Source organism: Eurosta solidaginis, chromosome 1 (genome assembly GCF_040869045.1).
Source record: "Eurosta solidaginis isolate ZX-2024a chromosome 1, ASM4086904v1, whole genome shotgun sequence".
In the NCBI taxonomy this organism is placed as follows: domain Eukaryota; kingdom Metazoa; phylum Arthropoda; class Insecta; order Diptera; family Tephritidae; genus Eurosta; species Eurosta solidaginis.
Window position 1 is genome coordinate 342,000,968 of NC_090319.1, and position 16,980 is coordinate 342,017,947.

The following is a 16,980-nucleotide window of genomic DNA, read 5'->3' on the forward strand; positions in this document are numbered from 1 at the left end:
ACCTTTCATGAACATGAAATGGTATATTCACTTTGGTCCGATGTTTGTAACGTTGAGAAATATAGAAGATAGACTCACCATTAAGTATACCGAATTGATCAGGGCGATGAACTGAGTTGATATAGCCATGTACGTCTGTCCGTCCGTCTGTCTGTTTGAACGCAAACTAGTCCCTCATATTTTGAGATATCTCAATGAAATTTGGCACAAGGATGCATTTTTATATTATATTAGACATTTGTCGGATCCGGTAGGATCGGACCACTATAACATATATCTCCCATACAACCGATCGTTCAGATAAGACGATTTTGGTCATTCCAGCCGCAATTTAGAAAGTATAAACGTGAAACTCGGTGATATACATATATTCTAATATAACTTAGAAGATATCTTGAAAAAATCACTTTGATCGGAGCTATATATAGTATATATCCCATACAACTGATCGTTCAGATATAAAGATTTTTGGCCATTTCTCCCTTAATTTAGAAAGTATAAATGTGAAACTTGGTGATATATTCTAATATATCATAGAAGATTTCCTGTAAAAATCATTTCGATCGGAGCTATATATAATATATGTCCCATACCGATCGTTCAGATAAGGGGGTTTTTTGCCATTTTTTATTTTATATTTATCTTAAAAATCGTTTAGGTATGTAGATCTTTTCACTATATATTTCTTATCTTATACATCCGATTATTTGGAGATTACGAACGGGATAAGATTATTGTTCAGCCCCATTCATGAAAGTATGAAGTCTTCGGCTGTGCCCGTCCTTACTTGTTTTTCTTTTGCCTTGGTGGTGAGTTTAGTTTAAATTATTTAGTTTCCAATATCCAACAAATATTTTGTTGCAAGTATTGAGATTTAAATGAAACTTCGTGTGTAAATCTTGAAGCGTAGGGAAATCGTCGCTAAATGATGTATACCGCATGCATCTATGAAGGTACGCCTCGTATGAATGGAACTTAGATGTAAAAGCGACAAATCTAAGCGACTTTCTTTAATTATAAACGTTGTCGGTTGTTAAATTCAGATTTCTTTACAATAATGTGGGTTAATTTTGATTTAACCATTTAGCTGTTTAAAAACTAAGTACATGGTTATAAGGGCACATTCATTAAGCGCATTTTTTTTATTTTTATTTGGCGAAAACATGTTTTGCATAATGAAATGCGTTGTCTTTTGACAAAATAATTCGGAAATATGAATAGATATTCTTTTTCTTTTTACTTCATTTTTCTCCACTTTATTCTTCATTATTGTTCAGTTAAGCTTTTTTAAATTTTTTTCTTTTTCTGTTATCCGAATAAATGTTCTACATATGCAGACATATAAAGCCCAATATCAAATTTATTTTAGCATTACAAGTATATAACATAAACGTACGTACATACATACATTCAACATATTATTTTAATGTCACTGCGACAATTGCTTAAGTCTTGTATTCTACGAAAATACTTAGGTATATAGTTCATACATTTTGGGATCCATAGATGGTCTAGGAACGGGCCGCGCTATGATTAACAATAAAAACTTCGTACTTAATATACAGTTTTTGTGTGATGAGTGTTGGGGCTCGTTAATCCATTAGTCTTTATATGTTAACATATTTCAGCCATTTTTAGTTATGAAAGAAAATATATATAAGATTCCTTTTTGTGTGTTTTTATAGACATTTAAAAGTTTGCATTGAATATGAGACTTTTAAGAAAAGAAAATAGATAATAAGACTAAATACGACTGTTTTGAGAATACTTAAGAGCAACAAGACATCGGTAGTTTGTAAGAACGCAGATCAACAGAGTAAAGAAAAATTGGGCAACGAGTAGAGATAGATATCGTTTTCGAAAATCAAGCAGATTCGAAGGCTTGTAACGCCAGTAAAATGGAGAGACGAGCTACATTGGAAGTTGTTTACTTGGACCAGTACAGATCATAATTGTCGCACACTACTAACAAAATTATAATGATATAAAAATTTTCGGTACCGTTTCGGTTTTGATTCGATAATGTTTCGGTATTATTATAGGGATTATAGCACACACACAATTTAGTGGAACGTTAACATTTTACGGAGTAATATCATAACTCCTTTTCGTGTACTTTCAAATTTAGCACTAAAACAGTGCAATGTGAAAAAGTTTCGTGTAACTATGTGTATGGTATTACAGTTTTCGGACTAATATCAAAACTAATTTTGTAGTCAACACTGCTGCTCGCCGTATTGTGTAATGTCAGACGTGAACAGCAAGCTGCAGAACGTACTGGTTTCAAGTCCCGGCCGAAACAACATCCAAATTTTCATTATTATTTGAATTAATTTGAATTCTATTTTTAGATATCTATTTAATTAGCGAGACATGCTCATATTGCTTTATACAATGTTTTTTTTTTTTATTGATATTAGAGAAAAATTGCAAAGTTTTTTTTTATATAGAACGACACCACAAAGTGCGGTAGGTGTCAAACACTCTTTTGCGCGTGTGAAATTTGCTTAGATTTTTTTCTCGACTATTTTTGAGTTATTTCGTTTAACTTCAGACAACGAATACCTCGAGACAAATGAATTTTCTAAATTCTTTAGACCATAGTTTCGGACCCGGCCTGGAACTATTTTATACTAAATTATGAAACTATTTTCGGAATCGTTTCGGTTTTGTTTCGGGAATATTTCGGTACTACTATCGGGACTATACTGTATCCGAGTTCGGGTTTATTCCCCGACGGCTTTGAAGCCATTTCACAAAATTTTAGAATAGTGGCGTCTTTTACAAAATTAATTTCGTTAAATCTTTAAACCGCAGTTTCGGTACCACCTGGAATTATTTTAAGTAAAATTTTAGTTATTTTTTAGGAACGTATTTTGTTCCTGAAATTTTTGGGTTTTATTTTCGGTATTGGCGTGGGATATCTTTGTGTTCGTTTTCCGACTATTGTGGATTATTTCTTGAGAATTTTCGAATGTTTGCAATGATGCCGTTTATCGAAAAAAGTTTTGAAACCTTGTCCACAAAATAGTCCCAAAATTTCTCAAAAATTATCTTAAAGCAATCCCGAATCAGTCTCGAAAAAATTTTGTTGAAACATTATTAACTTTTTGGATTTATCCCGGTTTTCAAGTACCACGAGGAAAAAACGACAGTACTCTTCTTAACACTGTTTCAAAAATAATCTCAAAATGGAAATCAGAGATCCCGAAAAAAGTGTGTGGGCGATCCCGAAATTTTAGGCAATTAATTTCAAACTGGTCTCTCATAATAATAATTCGTAATTGTGAGAAAGTGCCAAAAAATCTGTCCCCAAATGGATTCGAAAACAAGCAAAATGGTCTTTGAAAAATTCTGAAAATAAACATGAATTGGTCACGAAGTTATTCTTTAATAAAGCCGAAAGAAACCTAAGTGGATTTCTCTCAATAAAAATTCACCCGTTATTCGACAATGCATTTTTCAGTTTTCTATTTCTCGCCTTTTTTTTTGATGTTTTGCAAACGAGTTTGTGTCTCAAGTCTTTTGTTTTTATTAAGCGTAGAACAAAGTTTTCTACGACAGCATACATTTTCGAAATCGCTTGCTGTGAGTGACCGTTCGATAAAAAAAAATTTGAAATGCCAACATCTCCGAGCGAGGGGTAACAAAGTCTTCCAATGTATTTAACTTATTGCAACAACTTCCAAAAAACCGTTATACCTTGAGGATTTCTACACTTTTTTTTGGGTGAAAAGAGAAGTTACAAAAGTTAAAAGAATTGAGATAAGAACCATTTTATGAATCTAAAAACAATGGTTTTTAAAATATTATCAAGAAATGCAAGCGAGGGGATAGCCTGTAGTATGTACCTGTAACATAAGACAAACAGTAGTTTTTCTCAGCTAACTATTATATCTTTCATCGATTCAATATGAACCTACTGTATTGTATTTATAAAACAAGTTAATGAAGGCTTAATATATATTATTTAACTCGAATACAATGGCTTTCAACAATGGTGCATGGCATGGAATTCTGCGACTTGTAAAGAGATCTTTGACTGCATTTGTGGTGCATTTGAGGTGTTTTTTTTTCTAGTATAAAGGAAGGAACACTAGTTGCAGGTGGCCATAAGCCAATAGCCAATCACCAAATGGGGGAATGAGGCTGGAATTACATTGTGTTTCAAAAAATAACTAGAATTAACTCTTTTACTAGGTTAAAACGTTGTAGCCCAATCGTGTATGCAGAAGCTGCACACTCACATATTCGAAGCAATATAGTTTAAAGTATTATTACTTACTCGTTTATTATGCAAGCGATTTAAGAGCAGAAACTTTGTTGAATGGAATTTTTCACTTCGGATATAAGTGACTAAATATAACAACGCATTTTGTAATTAATCGCGAAAATTTTGTTTATTTATTTTATTATAACACGTTTTATTTTATTCTATATTATATTATTTTATTTTATTTCCTTTTATTTTATTTTTTATCTTATTTTATTTAATTTTATCCGTATTTAATTAGCGAGGTATGCCCATTTTGCCTTATACATGTTTTATATATATATTTTTTATATATTTTTGTTATTGATATTGGAGAAAATTTACAAAGCTTACTTTATTTAATTTTATTCTATTTTATTTTATTTTATATTATTATTTTTTTAAATTTACTTTAATTGTATTTTATCTTACTTTGTTTTATGTTTTTTGTTCTATTTAAATTTTTTTCTATTTTATTTCATTTTATTTTACTCTTATATATTTTATTGTTTTATATTTTATTTTATTTCATTCCATTTAACTTTACCTCACTACATTTTTTTGTTTTATTTTATTCTATTTTATTCATTCTTATCAAATTTTTTATTTAAATTTATTTATTTTATTCTCATTTAGAATCATTTTTATTTATTTGTTTTTTATTTTATTTTATTTCATTTTATTTTTTAAAATTTATTTTAATTGTCTTTTATCTTATTTTCTTATATGTTTTTGTTATTGATATTGGAGAAAATTTACAAAGTTTACCTTATTTTATTATATTTTATTTTATTTTATTTAATTTTATTTAATTTTTTTAATTTAATTTAATTGTATTTTATCTTATTTTGTTTTATGGTTTTTGTTTTATTTAAATTTTTTTCTATTTTATTTCATTCCATTTAACTTTACCTCACTACATTTTTTTTGTTTTATTTTATTATATTCTATTCAGTATTATACAATTTTTTATTTAAATTTATTTGTTTTATTCTCATTTAGTCATTTTTATTTATTTGTTTTTTATTTTATTTTATTTTAATTTATTTTATTTCATTTTATTTTATTTTATTTTTTTTAAATTTATTTTAATTGTAATTTATCTTATTTTGTTTTATGTTTTTTGTTTTATTTAAATCTTTTCTATTTTATTTCATTTTATTTTACTCTAATATATTATATTGTATTATATTTTATTTTATTTCATTCCATTTAACTACCTCACTACATTTTTTTTGTTTTATTTTATTCTATTTTATTCAGTCTTATCAAATTTTTATCTAAATTTATTTATTTTATTCTCATTTAGTCATTTTTATTTATTTGTGTTTTATTTTATTTTAATTTATTTTATTTTAATTTATTTTATTTTATTTTATTTTATTTTATTTTATTTTATTTTATTTTATTTTATTTTATTTTATTTTTTTGTCTTATTTTGTTCTACTTATTTTAAATTTTTTTTTATTTTAGCTTATTTTATTTTATTTTATAATTTTTTTTAATTTTATTTTATTTCATTATGTCTATTTTATTTTAGTTTATTCTATTTTTTTTGGTTCAGTTTATTTAATTTTATTTTACATATTTAGCTTTATTTTATTAAATTTTATTTTGTATTATTTCACTTTATTTTTTATATACATATTTTTTATTTTATTTTATTATATTTTATGTTGCTTTGTTTAAGTTTGTTTTGTTTTTTTTTGTTTTTTTTTTTTTTTGCATTGCTTACTTAATTTCTGTTGTTGGTTTTTATTTATTGTATCTTATTTTAGTTTATGTTATTTTTTTTATCGTGTTGGTTTATTTTATTTGTTTAATTCTATTTTATGTTTTTTAAGATCGCGGGTTTTTTATTTCATTTATTTTTTGCTTTCTTTTTTTTTATTTTTATTTTATGTTACTTGTTTTATTTTATTTATTTTTATTTTATGTTTTTTTTATTTTATATTTTTTTAATTAAAAATTTTTGTTTTTTCGGCCCGCGGGCCACATGATTTAGTTTACTTACTTTGATTTTATTATTTACCGCCTTTTATTCAATGTTTTGAAAGAAAATGGGTTTCGTGTTTCCTATTTAGATGAACTCTACAGTCATGGGCATTATTTCCCTGCTTCATTTATTGAAGAAAAAAAACTGTTTACATTAAACAGAAAAATAAAATTTTCCTTCGATGTTTTGAACAATTTTATTAAAAAGCTGTAAAATAAAAAAAATTGATATTTGCTGAATTTTTAGCTGGTCGATTGGCTCTTTGGCTTTCATTGTCGCTGGATTTCTACTTATAAGTATATATGACTTTTTTTCTTAAGAACGTTGTTGTGCTATAGCTTTTATTTTTTTATGTTTACTATGTGTTTGAAAATATTTTGCTTGCTCATGTTTTATATACCTCAAAAGTGTTTTTATTTTTTTATATTATTGTAAATATACTTCTTCGCGTTTTAGATACGTTCGAGTATTTTACGATTTATTGATTTTTTTTTTTTTTTTGCTCTACAAACAACTAAAATTTTGTTTGCACATTTCCTAATCTATTTCTAAGTACATTATGCTATATAAACTTGACAAATTGATTTGGTTTTTTGTTAAAAAAAACGGAGAACATTGCCAGCATGTTGCTCATGATTCTGCCTACATATAAATTTGTTTGCTAAAATAATTTTTTTTCTATTTGCTTTTGTTTTTTTTTCCTAATTTTTATCTCTCGATACGTAAAAACAGTAAAAAATCGAAAAAATCATTTAAAAAATCTAATAATCAATTCGGCATCTCAAAAAAATGTACATACATTGTCAATCAAACATATATACTTATACGGTATGCATGTATTTATGTTTTTGTTTTTATTTTGCTTGTTACTTGGTGGCGTTTCTTTGTGTACAACGATTCTTTGGTTTATATTATATTTGAAATTTTTATTTGTTGCTATTAATAACTACTTTTTTATTACTTTCAAAATTATTGGGCAGCATAAAAAAGAACTTCTATGAGTTCCTTTCTGTTGTTGTTGTTTTTAGCTTACATATATCACTTAACTGTTCTTAGTTTCTCTCGCAAACTGCACTATTGTTTCTAAATTCATTGTGATTCTCTTTTTTGTTTTTATTATTATTATTATTATTATTTTATTTTTTTTTTTCATTATACACATACGCATAAAAATAAACTTTTCCTATTCTGAAATTGTAGCATTTCTTAGTTCAACTTTCTACTTATTTGTTTTTTCTTTTTTAATTTTTTCAGCTATTTTTTTTTTTTCATTTTTAGCTTTGTTTTAATTATCTTTTTAATTTTTTTGTATTTTTTTTTGTTTTCCTGTATCCTCTATGATTGGCTAAATGTCAACTACAGCTATGACGACGTCGTGTGTAAACATCCCTACATTATACACATAAGAAATACTAATTCCCATCTTAGTCGCCCCTTTGCGGGGTGCTTCTGGCGCATAAATGAGGGTTTGTGTGTTTAAACGTTGTTCCTGCAGCCTCCAATTCTTTTTTTGTTGCAACTTACAAATATATATTTGGCATCTGCTGAAATCCATTGAAATACATTTATTTGTTTTTAATTTTTTATATGGTTTTTTTGTTTTTATTGGCTAGTATGTTCTCCTTTTTGCCATTCTACGAAACGCGTTTAACAAAAATTTTTGTTTTCTTACCACAAAATGCAAAAAATCGAATTTGTCGCGCAGTTGAGAACCCAACTGAAATACGTTCGTTATATTACCCGTAATTTTAGTTAACATTTAATTCAATATTTCTATATATAAACACATAAATATAAATAATTCCTATTACAGTACGGGTCGATCTCGTCTCGGGTGCAGCGAAAATGTGAAAATATTTCAAAGTGTTACAAAAATTACTTTTTCTTTTCTCATTATTCCTCTTTATGTATTGAGCCTTTACGAAAATTACTATCACTATGTTATTAAACTTATAAGCGTTGAAGTGCCATTTGTGCACTCGTTTTTTCTAGGGTGGGGTAGTTATATTTCTTTTCAGTTTTTCGTTTTTGTTTTTTTCTTTTTGTGTAGCGTTTTTGGCTGCTGTAGTTTATCATACCTCTATTCTCATGCTTTCATGTGTTTGTAATTTTTTTGCTTAATATTTTTTTCTTCAATTAAAATATAAAATCACCACAATCCATTGCATAATCAAAATCTTCGCCACCCAGATCTTCAACTCCAGTTGAATGGAAATCGAAGCCTCCAATGTCGGTATGATAGACGGCGCCGCTGCATGACATATCCACAAGATTGGTGCAGTGTGTGGTGGGCAGTGCGTGTAGGGTAAAAGTGTCCTCACACTGCGACCAAGTAAGGCCTGTTAAAGATAATGAAATATATTTTAAAGCATTTAAACAATTCTAAGAGTCTTGAGCCTCGAAAATTCGAAAATTTGGAACAAATAAAATCTACTTGTTTTCCATATATGTGACCCGGTCTATAAGAAGGTGGCTTATGACTAAAAAAAATGTTTCCACTTTTTTCTGGTTTCGATAGTTTTTGAGACGCTCTTTAACGTGGTGAAAACTAGAAAGTCCTAAGAGCACAAATGAAAGACGATGAAGCCTTTGGTTCCTTCGATGCCACTTCGGTGGCTGGTGAAGCATCCTCAGATTTTTTTTATAGCATTTTTTTCGATAGCAATAGAGCCAAAATATCGGTCAGAAACTGGTTTGTGCTTCGCCTTTTGGTCATGACTGTTCGTAATGCAAAAGAAAAACTACTAAGAAACTGAAGAAATGCATTGTTTATCTTTAACAGCTGTGTATCGCAATTTCTTTTTTGAGTCATAAGCCACCTTTTCATAGACTGGGTCACATATACATTTATCTTATAACTTTAAACGAGCAATTCTTGTACATTTGTATATTTGTATGTTTGTATAGCCGAACGATCTCCGGAACGAATTAACCGATTTAAATGAAATTTGGCACAGAGATAATGTATCACTTTCTAAGACTTTCTACCTAGGTGTTGCCGCTCAGAATGTTTCACAAGGTGTCCACCTATTCGAAATAAAAAAAAAAATTGCATGATATATGCCGATATGGGTATCAAACGAAATGTATTTCACTCCGCATTACAATGGGGACATTTTTGAGTAGGGTTGCCATTTAGGGTTGCCACCTATTCGAAATAAAAAAAAATACGTGAGATATGCCGATGTGGGTATCAAACGAAAGGTATTTCACTCCGCATTACAATAGGGACATTTTTGAGTAGGGTTGCCATTCAGGATTGCCACCTATTCGAAATTAAAAAGAAATTGCATGAGAAATGCCGATATGGGTATCAAACGAAAGGTATTTCGCTCCGCATTACAGCAGGGATATTTTTGAGTAGGCTTGCCATTTAGGGTTGCCACCTATTCGAAATTAAAAAGAAAATTGCATTGCCGATATGGCATCAAACGAAAGGTATTTCACTCCGCATTACAATAGGGACATTTTTGAGTAGGGTTGCCATTTGAAGTTGGGGTAGTTAGACGAAATAGTACTCTACTTACTTATATTCTATTAAAGCTTTAAAGGAGAACATTAAAGTTAAAAACCTTCGTAAAAACTCTTACATATGATTACTTAGTTTTCTTAATTTCGCACACGCTAATAAAATTGAAATGCAATATCAAGGCTCCGTGGCAAATTCTAGCAAAATATATTTAAATGCATATTTTTGGCAAATATGAAATTAATAATTGCAATTTCTCACAGATTACTATTAGAAAGATTTCTCACCATAGCAAAAAGATATCTCACCATGGTAATTTGCTGCCGTTGACCACTAGAGGCATATGTTCAATTTGAAACCGACATCTAACCATTTAACGACTTACCTACAGATGGCGCTTAGAGTTGACATTTAATTAAACTAACTGATAGTTGTCATAACTCATAGTTGTCATTCGTGAAATTTACAAGTTTTTGGAATGTAATAAAATTGTGAGACTTTCATAATGTATAACTACAAAAATGTTTGAAATTAATAATTCGGCGCATGAAGATACTCGACCTAAATAACTTTGTTCTCGATTTCACTAATTGTCATAACAATCCCATATATTATAGCAGGCATGCTTAGCCAACGAAACGATATCATTTCGTTACGATAATCAACGTTAATAAACGAAACGAAGTCATTTCGTTTCGTTTATTAACGTTAAGATCGTCAAATTAACGAAATTATTTCGTTTCGTTTTCTGCCATATCAAAACGAAATCAAATCGTTTATGTTGATTATTAATTTCAAACTATGCTGGCAAAGCTGATTGATGGCGGAGTCATTAAAGGTGAAAGCATTATCCAAGCTGATTGCAACTTTTCTCATGAATTTTGACAGTACGAACATTTCTCAGAGTATTTTTGACATTACCACCAACGAATTACACAAACAAATTACATAGAGTTTGTGTGTGTATGTGCGCTCGTTGTTGCCACCTTACGGCTTCACCATGGCTATAGCATTGCCAGCACAATTCAAACATAAAGTATCACGTTTTCGTTAACGTTTTTAACGTTAACGAAAGCTTTTCGTTTCGGTTAAAAACGAGATACAATTTATCTTGAAAATTTCTTTATCGATAATATTTCGAAGTGTTTCAACGGAAACGGTGGAAATTTTTTGATAAACGATTAGCTTAACGTTAAGGTGCATCCCTGTATTATAGGCTGGAATTACCCATTTCAAATTTTTCATTCCAGTTCGTTTTGCGGTTAGTGTTTGATATGTTTTTGAAATCTCTTTTTAAGGAAATCAAATATTGGTAAGTAAAAATATATAATATATGCACATATAAAAAGAGGAGAGTTTGATTAATGATGACATGTAGAACAAAGTATGTTATGCGGCATATTCGAAGATTGCTGAGCAAAGCTCGGTCGCCCAGGTACTATACATATATACTAGAACAGCCTTCATACTCTATTCTGCCTCAAAATTGGCATTCTTCCTTAAAAATTGAGCCTCGCTTCCCCTCTTCACTATCCATCACGTTCTCTTCTACTTTATCTTCCATTTTTCTTATAATTCGTATCCAACCCTCATTCCATTTCATTAAAATCTTTCTTTTTCCACTTTTAAAAATGTTAGGTCACTTAGTCGACCTTGCCCAATCGTTGCTCGTAAATATGTGAAAATCAGTTTTAATTCGCTGAATGCATGTTCGCAGCTAACAATTGATACTGAGATAGTCAAGAAGTTTTGAAGTGCCACTTGCAAGTTTGGAAGAATAGCTTCTCCATACGAGATTATAAAAGTATGAAATTCTAATGGAGTTTTAGATTCAATTTCTTTTCTACTGCGAAGTAATATTTTCCAGAAATCAGTTATAATAAAAATAGAAATTATCCAGGAAGTTCTGCTTTGCAGACCATTTGGTGCTCCCCTTAGCCTCTGGAAAAAAAAAAATTTAATACTGGTCTCTCCCCCCTTCTCGCCAAATTTAATCTTTGTCCCTCCTCCGTATCTTCTCCCTTTTACATTCACGATTTTTATCTCTTCTGCTCCCACTTTCTTTCCTCTCCCTCAAACTTCCTATATTCTTCTTCATTACCTTCCTTGCATAAATAAAATTTTTTCAAAAGGTTGGAAAGACAAAATTTTCATATAATAAGTTACCCCAATACCAAATATAAAGCCAATCGCACCATACAATATTTTGTTTAGATAAGGTGGGCCCCCGGTCCACTTCCCGAAATGAAAAACTTCTTAAATATTACCTTTATCAAAAAAGTACCCTTGTACCAAATTTCAAGAGCATCGCAAAATAAATAAGATTATTTGGAATGGGTCAGCCCCTGGCCCACTTCTCGGACCAAATTGTGAATCTAAAGCATCTTTAAACCGTCTTAAACACACACACAAAATTACATCAAAATCGTTTCAGTTGTTTAGAAGGAGTTCAGTGAAGAACACACGTACAGAAGAAACAAATTTTTATGACACCATCTAAAAACTCGCTTCTCAAAATGATTCTTAGCAAAACTATCTAAAGCTTCCTTCAACTTACCGCCACTCCAAACACCATTCGGCAAAGTAGCCCAACCCCAGCCATGCCCCCAGGGTAATGCACAAGCTAGTGCAGGTTTCGAGTCGGGCTTTTTACTCAATATAGCTACAGCGGCATCACTTTTCACCAATGGATTTTGTGCATAAAAAGTGCGATGATGTGCCAATGCTGGATGAGCGCTACCGCTGCTGCCGCTGCTATTTCTATGTGCCAAAGCTTTACGTTGTTTGACCTCCGATGAGGTGGCCGCTAAAAAAATATAACAATAAATATGAAAATTGTGTAAATTTTTAGATGAAACTTACGTCGTATGCGCACCAAAGGTCGACGTAAGACATTCATAAGATGCGGCTTGTCAACAACAAGTTCGATTTGAGGAGGTGGAGGCAGCTAATTGTGAAACGTGTAGAAAAAAAGCAATTATTACAAAATTTGCCAATTTTTTATGTCAAAAATTAATGAAACTCACCGTTTTAGTAATGGCATCAACCCAATCGCTATGCGAAAAAAAGAAAAAAAATTATTATTTTATGAATACTCATATCCAAGAAGGCTATCACAAAAATTTACCTGACTTCCTGTTCCGATTTGGCCAACATCCAATAAACTTTCGAACGTTTTCTTCTTGAACCCAATGCTATCAGTTGTGATACACTGCAACCTTCGGGCAGTGGAGGACGTCGCGGTATCTGTCCAGTCCAATGTGCAATGGCCAGCATTTCGGGTGCCTCTTTGACTAGAATTTTACCAGCCGGTGACGATCTCCCAGGCTCCTTCATGGAACAAATAAGATAAGATTTAGAAATATAATTTGCTAAATATTGACAGACAGGGTGTGGGAATAAATCGACCCAAGCAATGTTACCATGGTGGGGCAAAAAGATTGGGATTCTAGGGAAGGTTTTGAGCGATATTTTAAAGCTGACAAGAGACATGGACCGCGAAGAGTGCTTGGACGAATAAGATATTAAAAGATACTCGGCATCTCTCTTCCATTTTGCATAGTGCTACTTTTAATTTCTACAAATTGGCAGATGGGGACCTTTATGCTTTATACCAACTCCGCACGGAAACTTCGAGGCAGATGAATTTTCACTGAGACACTTTTCATAGCAGGAATACACTCGGAGTGTTTGCCAAAGCACTACCGAGGGCCGATCAGGCTTATAAACGTTTTTGCTAACTGAAGAACACTTTTGTCTAAATTTCTGATGTTGCCTTGTTAGCTATTTGTCTCACTTAATATCTTTCCTGCTCAAATCTATTAGGATACCCGGCACCCGACTATGACGAAGTGAGAATGACAATATAACGACTAAAAAATCACAAGGCGCCAGGTAATCACGAAATACCCGCCAAAATATTGAAACACGAAGCCGAAGAGCGGGAAAAGGTCCTGCATCAACTCCTATGCAAAATATGGTCGGATCAGTGCATGCCTCCACATTCGAATTCAAGTATGCTCTGCCCAATTCCCACGTAAGGCGATCCCGAAAACAGCGCCAATTACCGCGGAATCAGCCTGCTTAATCTCGCGAATAATGTTTATCTAGTATACTGTGCGACCTTATCAGTGCAGCTTTATATCTGGTAAATCTACTATAGACCAGTTTTTTGCGATGCGCCAGATCCTGGAGAAGGCTCACGATAAGAGAATTGACACTCACCATCTTTTTCCGCACTTCAAAGCAGCCTTTGACAGCACCTAAATAAGTTGCTTACGTGCTAATATGTCTGAATTTGGGCAACAAAATCAACTACGTAAGGATGGGAAATGACCTCTCCGATCAATTCGAAATTAAACGAGGCTTCATACAAGGCAACTCCCTTCCATGCGCTTTCATTAACATAATGAACTAAACCGTGATGGTACAATCTATTATAAGACCGTACAATTACTAGCGTATGCCGATGATATTGATATTATTGGCCTTAACAAACGCGTTGTTAGTTCTGTCTTCTCTGGATTAGGTAAGGAGGCAGGAGACGCGGGCATGACGAAGTAATTGCTGTTATCCAAGAAGGAATCGACACATTCGAGCCGTTGCAGCCTCTTCACTATGGATGTATATACAGAAATTCAAGACTGTGAAGGATTTCGTCTATTTGGGAACCAGCATTAACAGCAAAAAAATGTCAGCTTAGAAATCAAACGGGAAATAACTCTTGCAAACAAGTGCTACTTTGGACTGAGTAGGAAATTTTAAAGCAAGCAACTTAGCAGCATAGGAAGGAGGAAACCTCCACTGGGTTGCGACAGGCAAGTGTAAGAAAACTTGACGTCCCTTAGTGCTCCGAATTGGCGTCAGTTATGGCGAAATAGAGATAGCTGGTGTGACTTCTAGCGAAAGGGGCAAAATCGCCTAGACGGATAAGCGACAATTAGTGATGATGATAAACTTTTTCTGAGACTACAAAGGATTAATGCGCTTGTTCAGAGTTTCATATTATTTCAGTTGTTAATTCTACCTTGTTTGTTCGATTTGCCTTGTAGCTAATGGACAGACAGGCGAATAGACGAATGGAAGAATATGGCTTAGTCAAAACTTTTTTCGACGCTGATAATTTTGTAAAATGCAAATTTATATCTATCTATCTGGATTGATTATGTTATTACAGCCCCTCGTTATGCGATTTAAATATTAATACGCTTTGCTAAGCGACTGCTGGGTATTAAAAATGGATACAAGGCAAAAGCAGATCAATGATATCTCGATGCTAACCATAAAATAACCTTTCAAGGCATCATCACGATAACAATTGAGTTCAGCCTTGATTTCATCATTGAAGGATTCTTGGGCATCCTTGAAATATAACCTATCTGAGAAAATGTGGAAAAAGTTTACAAAGTGGCCACACTTATATTGCGATATTTACACTGAAAGAAAAAGACTGGTAAAGTCAACCGAAATTTCTGTCAATTTTTATTCATCTCAACAAGATGTCGAATCAATTGCGCACAAATCGTTGATTGGTAATTCACCGTTTAGTAGTCAAATAAACAAAAGAAGTTGTTTCATTATACTTTACCCATAGTTTTGTTAAATTAACAATTATTACTGTCGCTCTAAGAATATCAATAATATGAAAGGGATTTCCGTTCTTTTGAAATTACCAGTGGAAACTGTTAAATTAACAAAGTTTATTGTCGAAATGACACCACCAGTGAAATCTATTGGAATAACAGATATTTCTGTTTTTTTAGATCAATAGCGTAAACTTTTCACAAAAAAGGGTTTTTTCGTTTTGTATTGATAACTGAAAAACTAGTTTTATATTGTTTTGTGTGTTTTTTCGATTTGATGATTTTCTTATTTTGGTGTTTTTTTTTAACAAGTGGCACCATCGTCATAAGTAAAAGGTAGAGAGGGCAGTGAGCGTAAAATTCTCTTTGAAATGACAATGTGACAATTTCTCTTCTGTTGAAATGACTTAACTAATTTGTCCGCTTGACAAAGAACTCGGTAGAATTAACCATAATTCGATCAATTTCACCGAATCTCCGTTAAGTCAAGAACAACAGAACCGATTTTTTGATTTTACTAGCACCATTTCTTACAGTGTATGTATGTACGTACCTACTAACGTCAAAAATGTTTGTCGTATACAATATTTCCACTTACCGTAAACCAAGCCATTGTTGAATCATCATACAGCACCACCCACTCTTCGGCCCATCGATTCCACAGCAATTGTTCTGTAAAAATGAATAAAGGATACAATTTCAAAAATAATGCCATTGACTACAAATTTAGAAGGTCGTCATGCCACTGTTCGTAATAAAAAGGAAAAGCAAAAAATATTTGTGACTAATCATGATTGGTGAGCCCCACAAATGTTCCAATAAATTTTGTCGTAATTTAAACGCAAGTAACGACGCGTCCCTATAACGCCACCAAAGAGCCATTTATGCTTTAGGGAGTGATGGAATTACGAAATTGCATAAGTGATTACTGTTTTCACACACTTCCCATACGTTGGGGTTTATTTTTGTTCACACATTCATACATAGTAAGTACAAATGTCGTTTGGCGGCAATAAAATGTTCAAAAACTCAAAACCGCTTAAAATTTTAATCTACACAATCATCAACGCCATCAGCTGCAGCATTGAGAGTAATGCCATCATCATCATTTACGACTGCAATATTGGCGCTTAGGATATTAAAATCAGCACAACTTTTTTTATTTATCACATATATGAAGTCTGGTTAGAGTTGGTATGTGTGCACCGACCTAGAGAGTATTTCCTTTATCATACAAATATTGTAGCAGAGAAAGGAAAAATTAAAACATAGGAGCAAAGCTTGAGCTTCCCTGGTCCCAGTTGGTATCATTTAATGGAGGTGAAAATTTCTTTTACTTCCAACTACAAATAAGTTCGTCAGAATGAGTGGCGGCAGATGTATACTCAAAACATCTCTCTAGCTGATCAGGCGCCTCGGTAAATGCCTAGTCATCTGGAGTCGGGTTAGCTCCCAATGAGAAAAAAACTGATCTAATACTATTCACTAAAAAAAAAGAGACCTTTTATAATTGGACCAAGCCAAAACTGGGAGGTACACCCTTACAAGAAATATACAGCACAAAATATTAAGGAATTAAACCTGAAAAGCCGGCGATAAAAAGTGTATTTGTTTTAAAAATGAATAATTAATAAAACCGAAACTTATGAACATATTATAACGAATTTCCGCCTTTTCCACC

The 16,980-nt window shown here is 31.8% G+C and overlaps 1 protein-coding gene across 8 annotated transcripts in view; it reads right to left on the minus strand.

The window, feature by feature from the left end:
- Positions 1–1,185: 1,185 nt before the first annotated feature.
- LOC137237950 (uncharacterized) overlaps positions 1,186–16,980 on the minus strand; it is a 118,668-nt gene continuing 102,873 nt past the window's right edge. For all 8 annotated transcript variants that reach the window (XM_067762379.1, XM_067762380.1, XM_067762382.1 and 5 more), the window contains 6 exons: positions 15,898–15,971; positions 12,845–13,047; positions 12,744–12,771; positions 12,580–12,664; positions 12,275–12,523; positions 1,186–8,587 (listed from right to left, as the gene is read on the minus strand). In XM_067762379.1, coding sequence (XP_067618480.1) covers positions 8,385–8,587; positions 12,275–12,523; positions 12,580–12,664; positions 12,744–12,771; positions 12,845–13,047; positions 15,898–15,971 — 842 coding nt within the window. In that variant the 3' untranslated portion in view covers positions 1,186–8,384. The remainder of the gene's footprint in view (positions 8,588–12,274; positions 12,524–12,579; positions 12,665–12,743; positions 12,772–12,844; positions 13,048–15,897; positions 15,972–16,980) is intronic.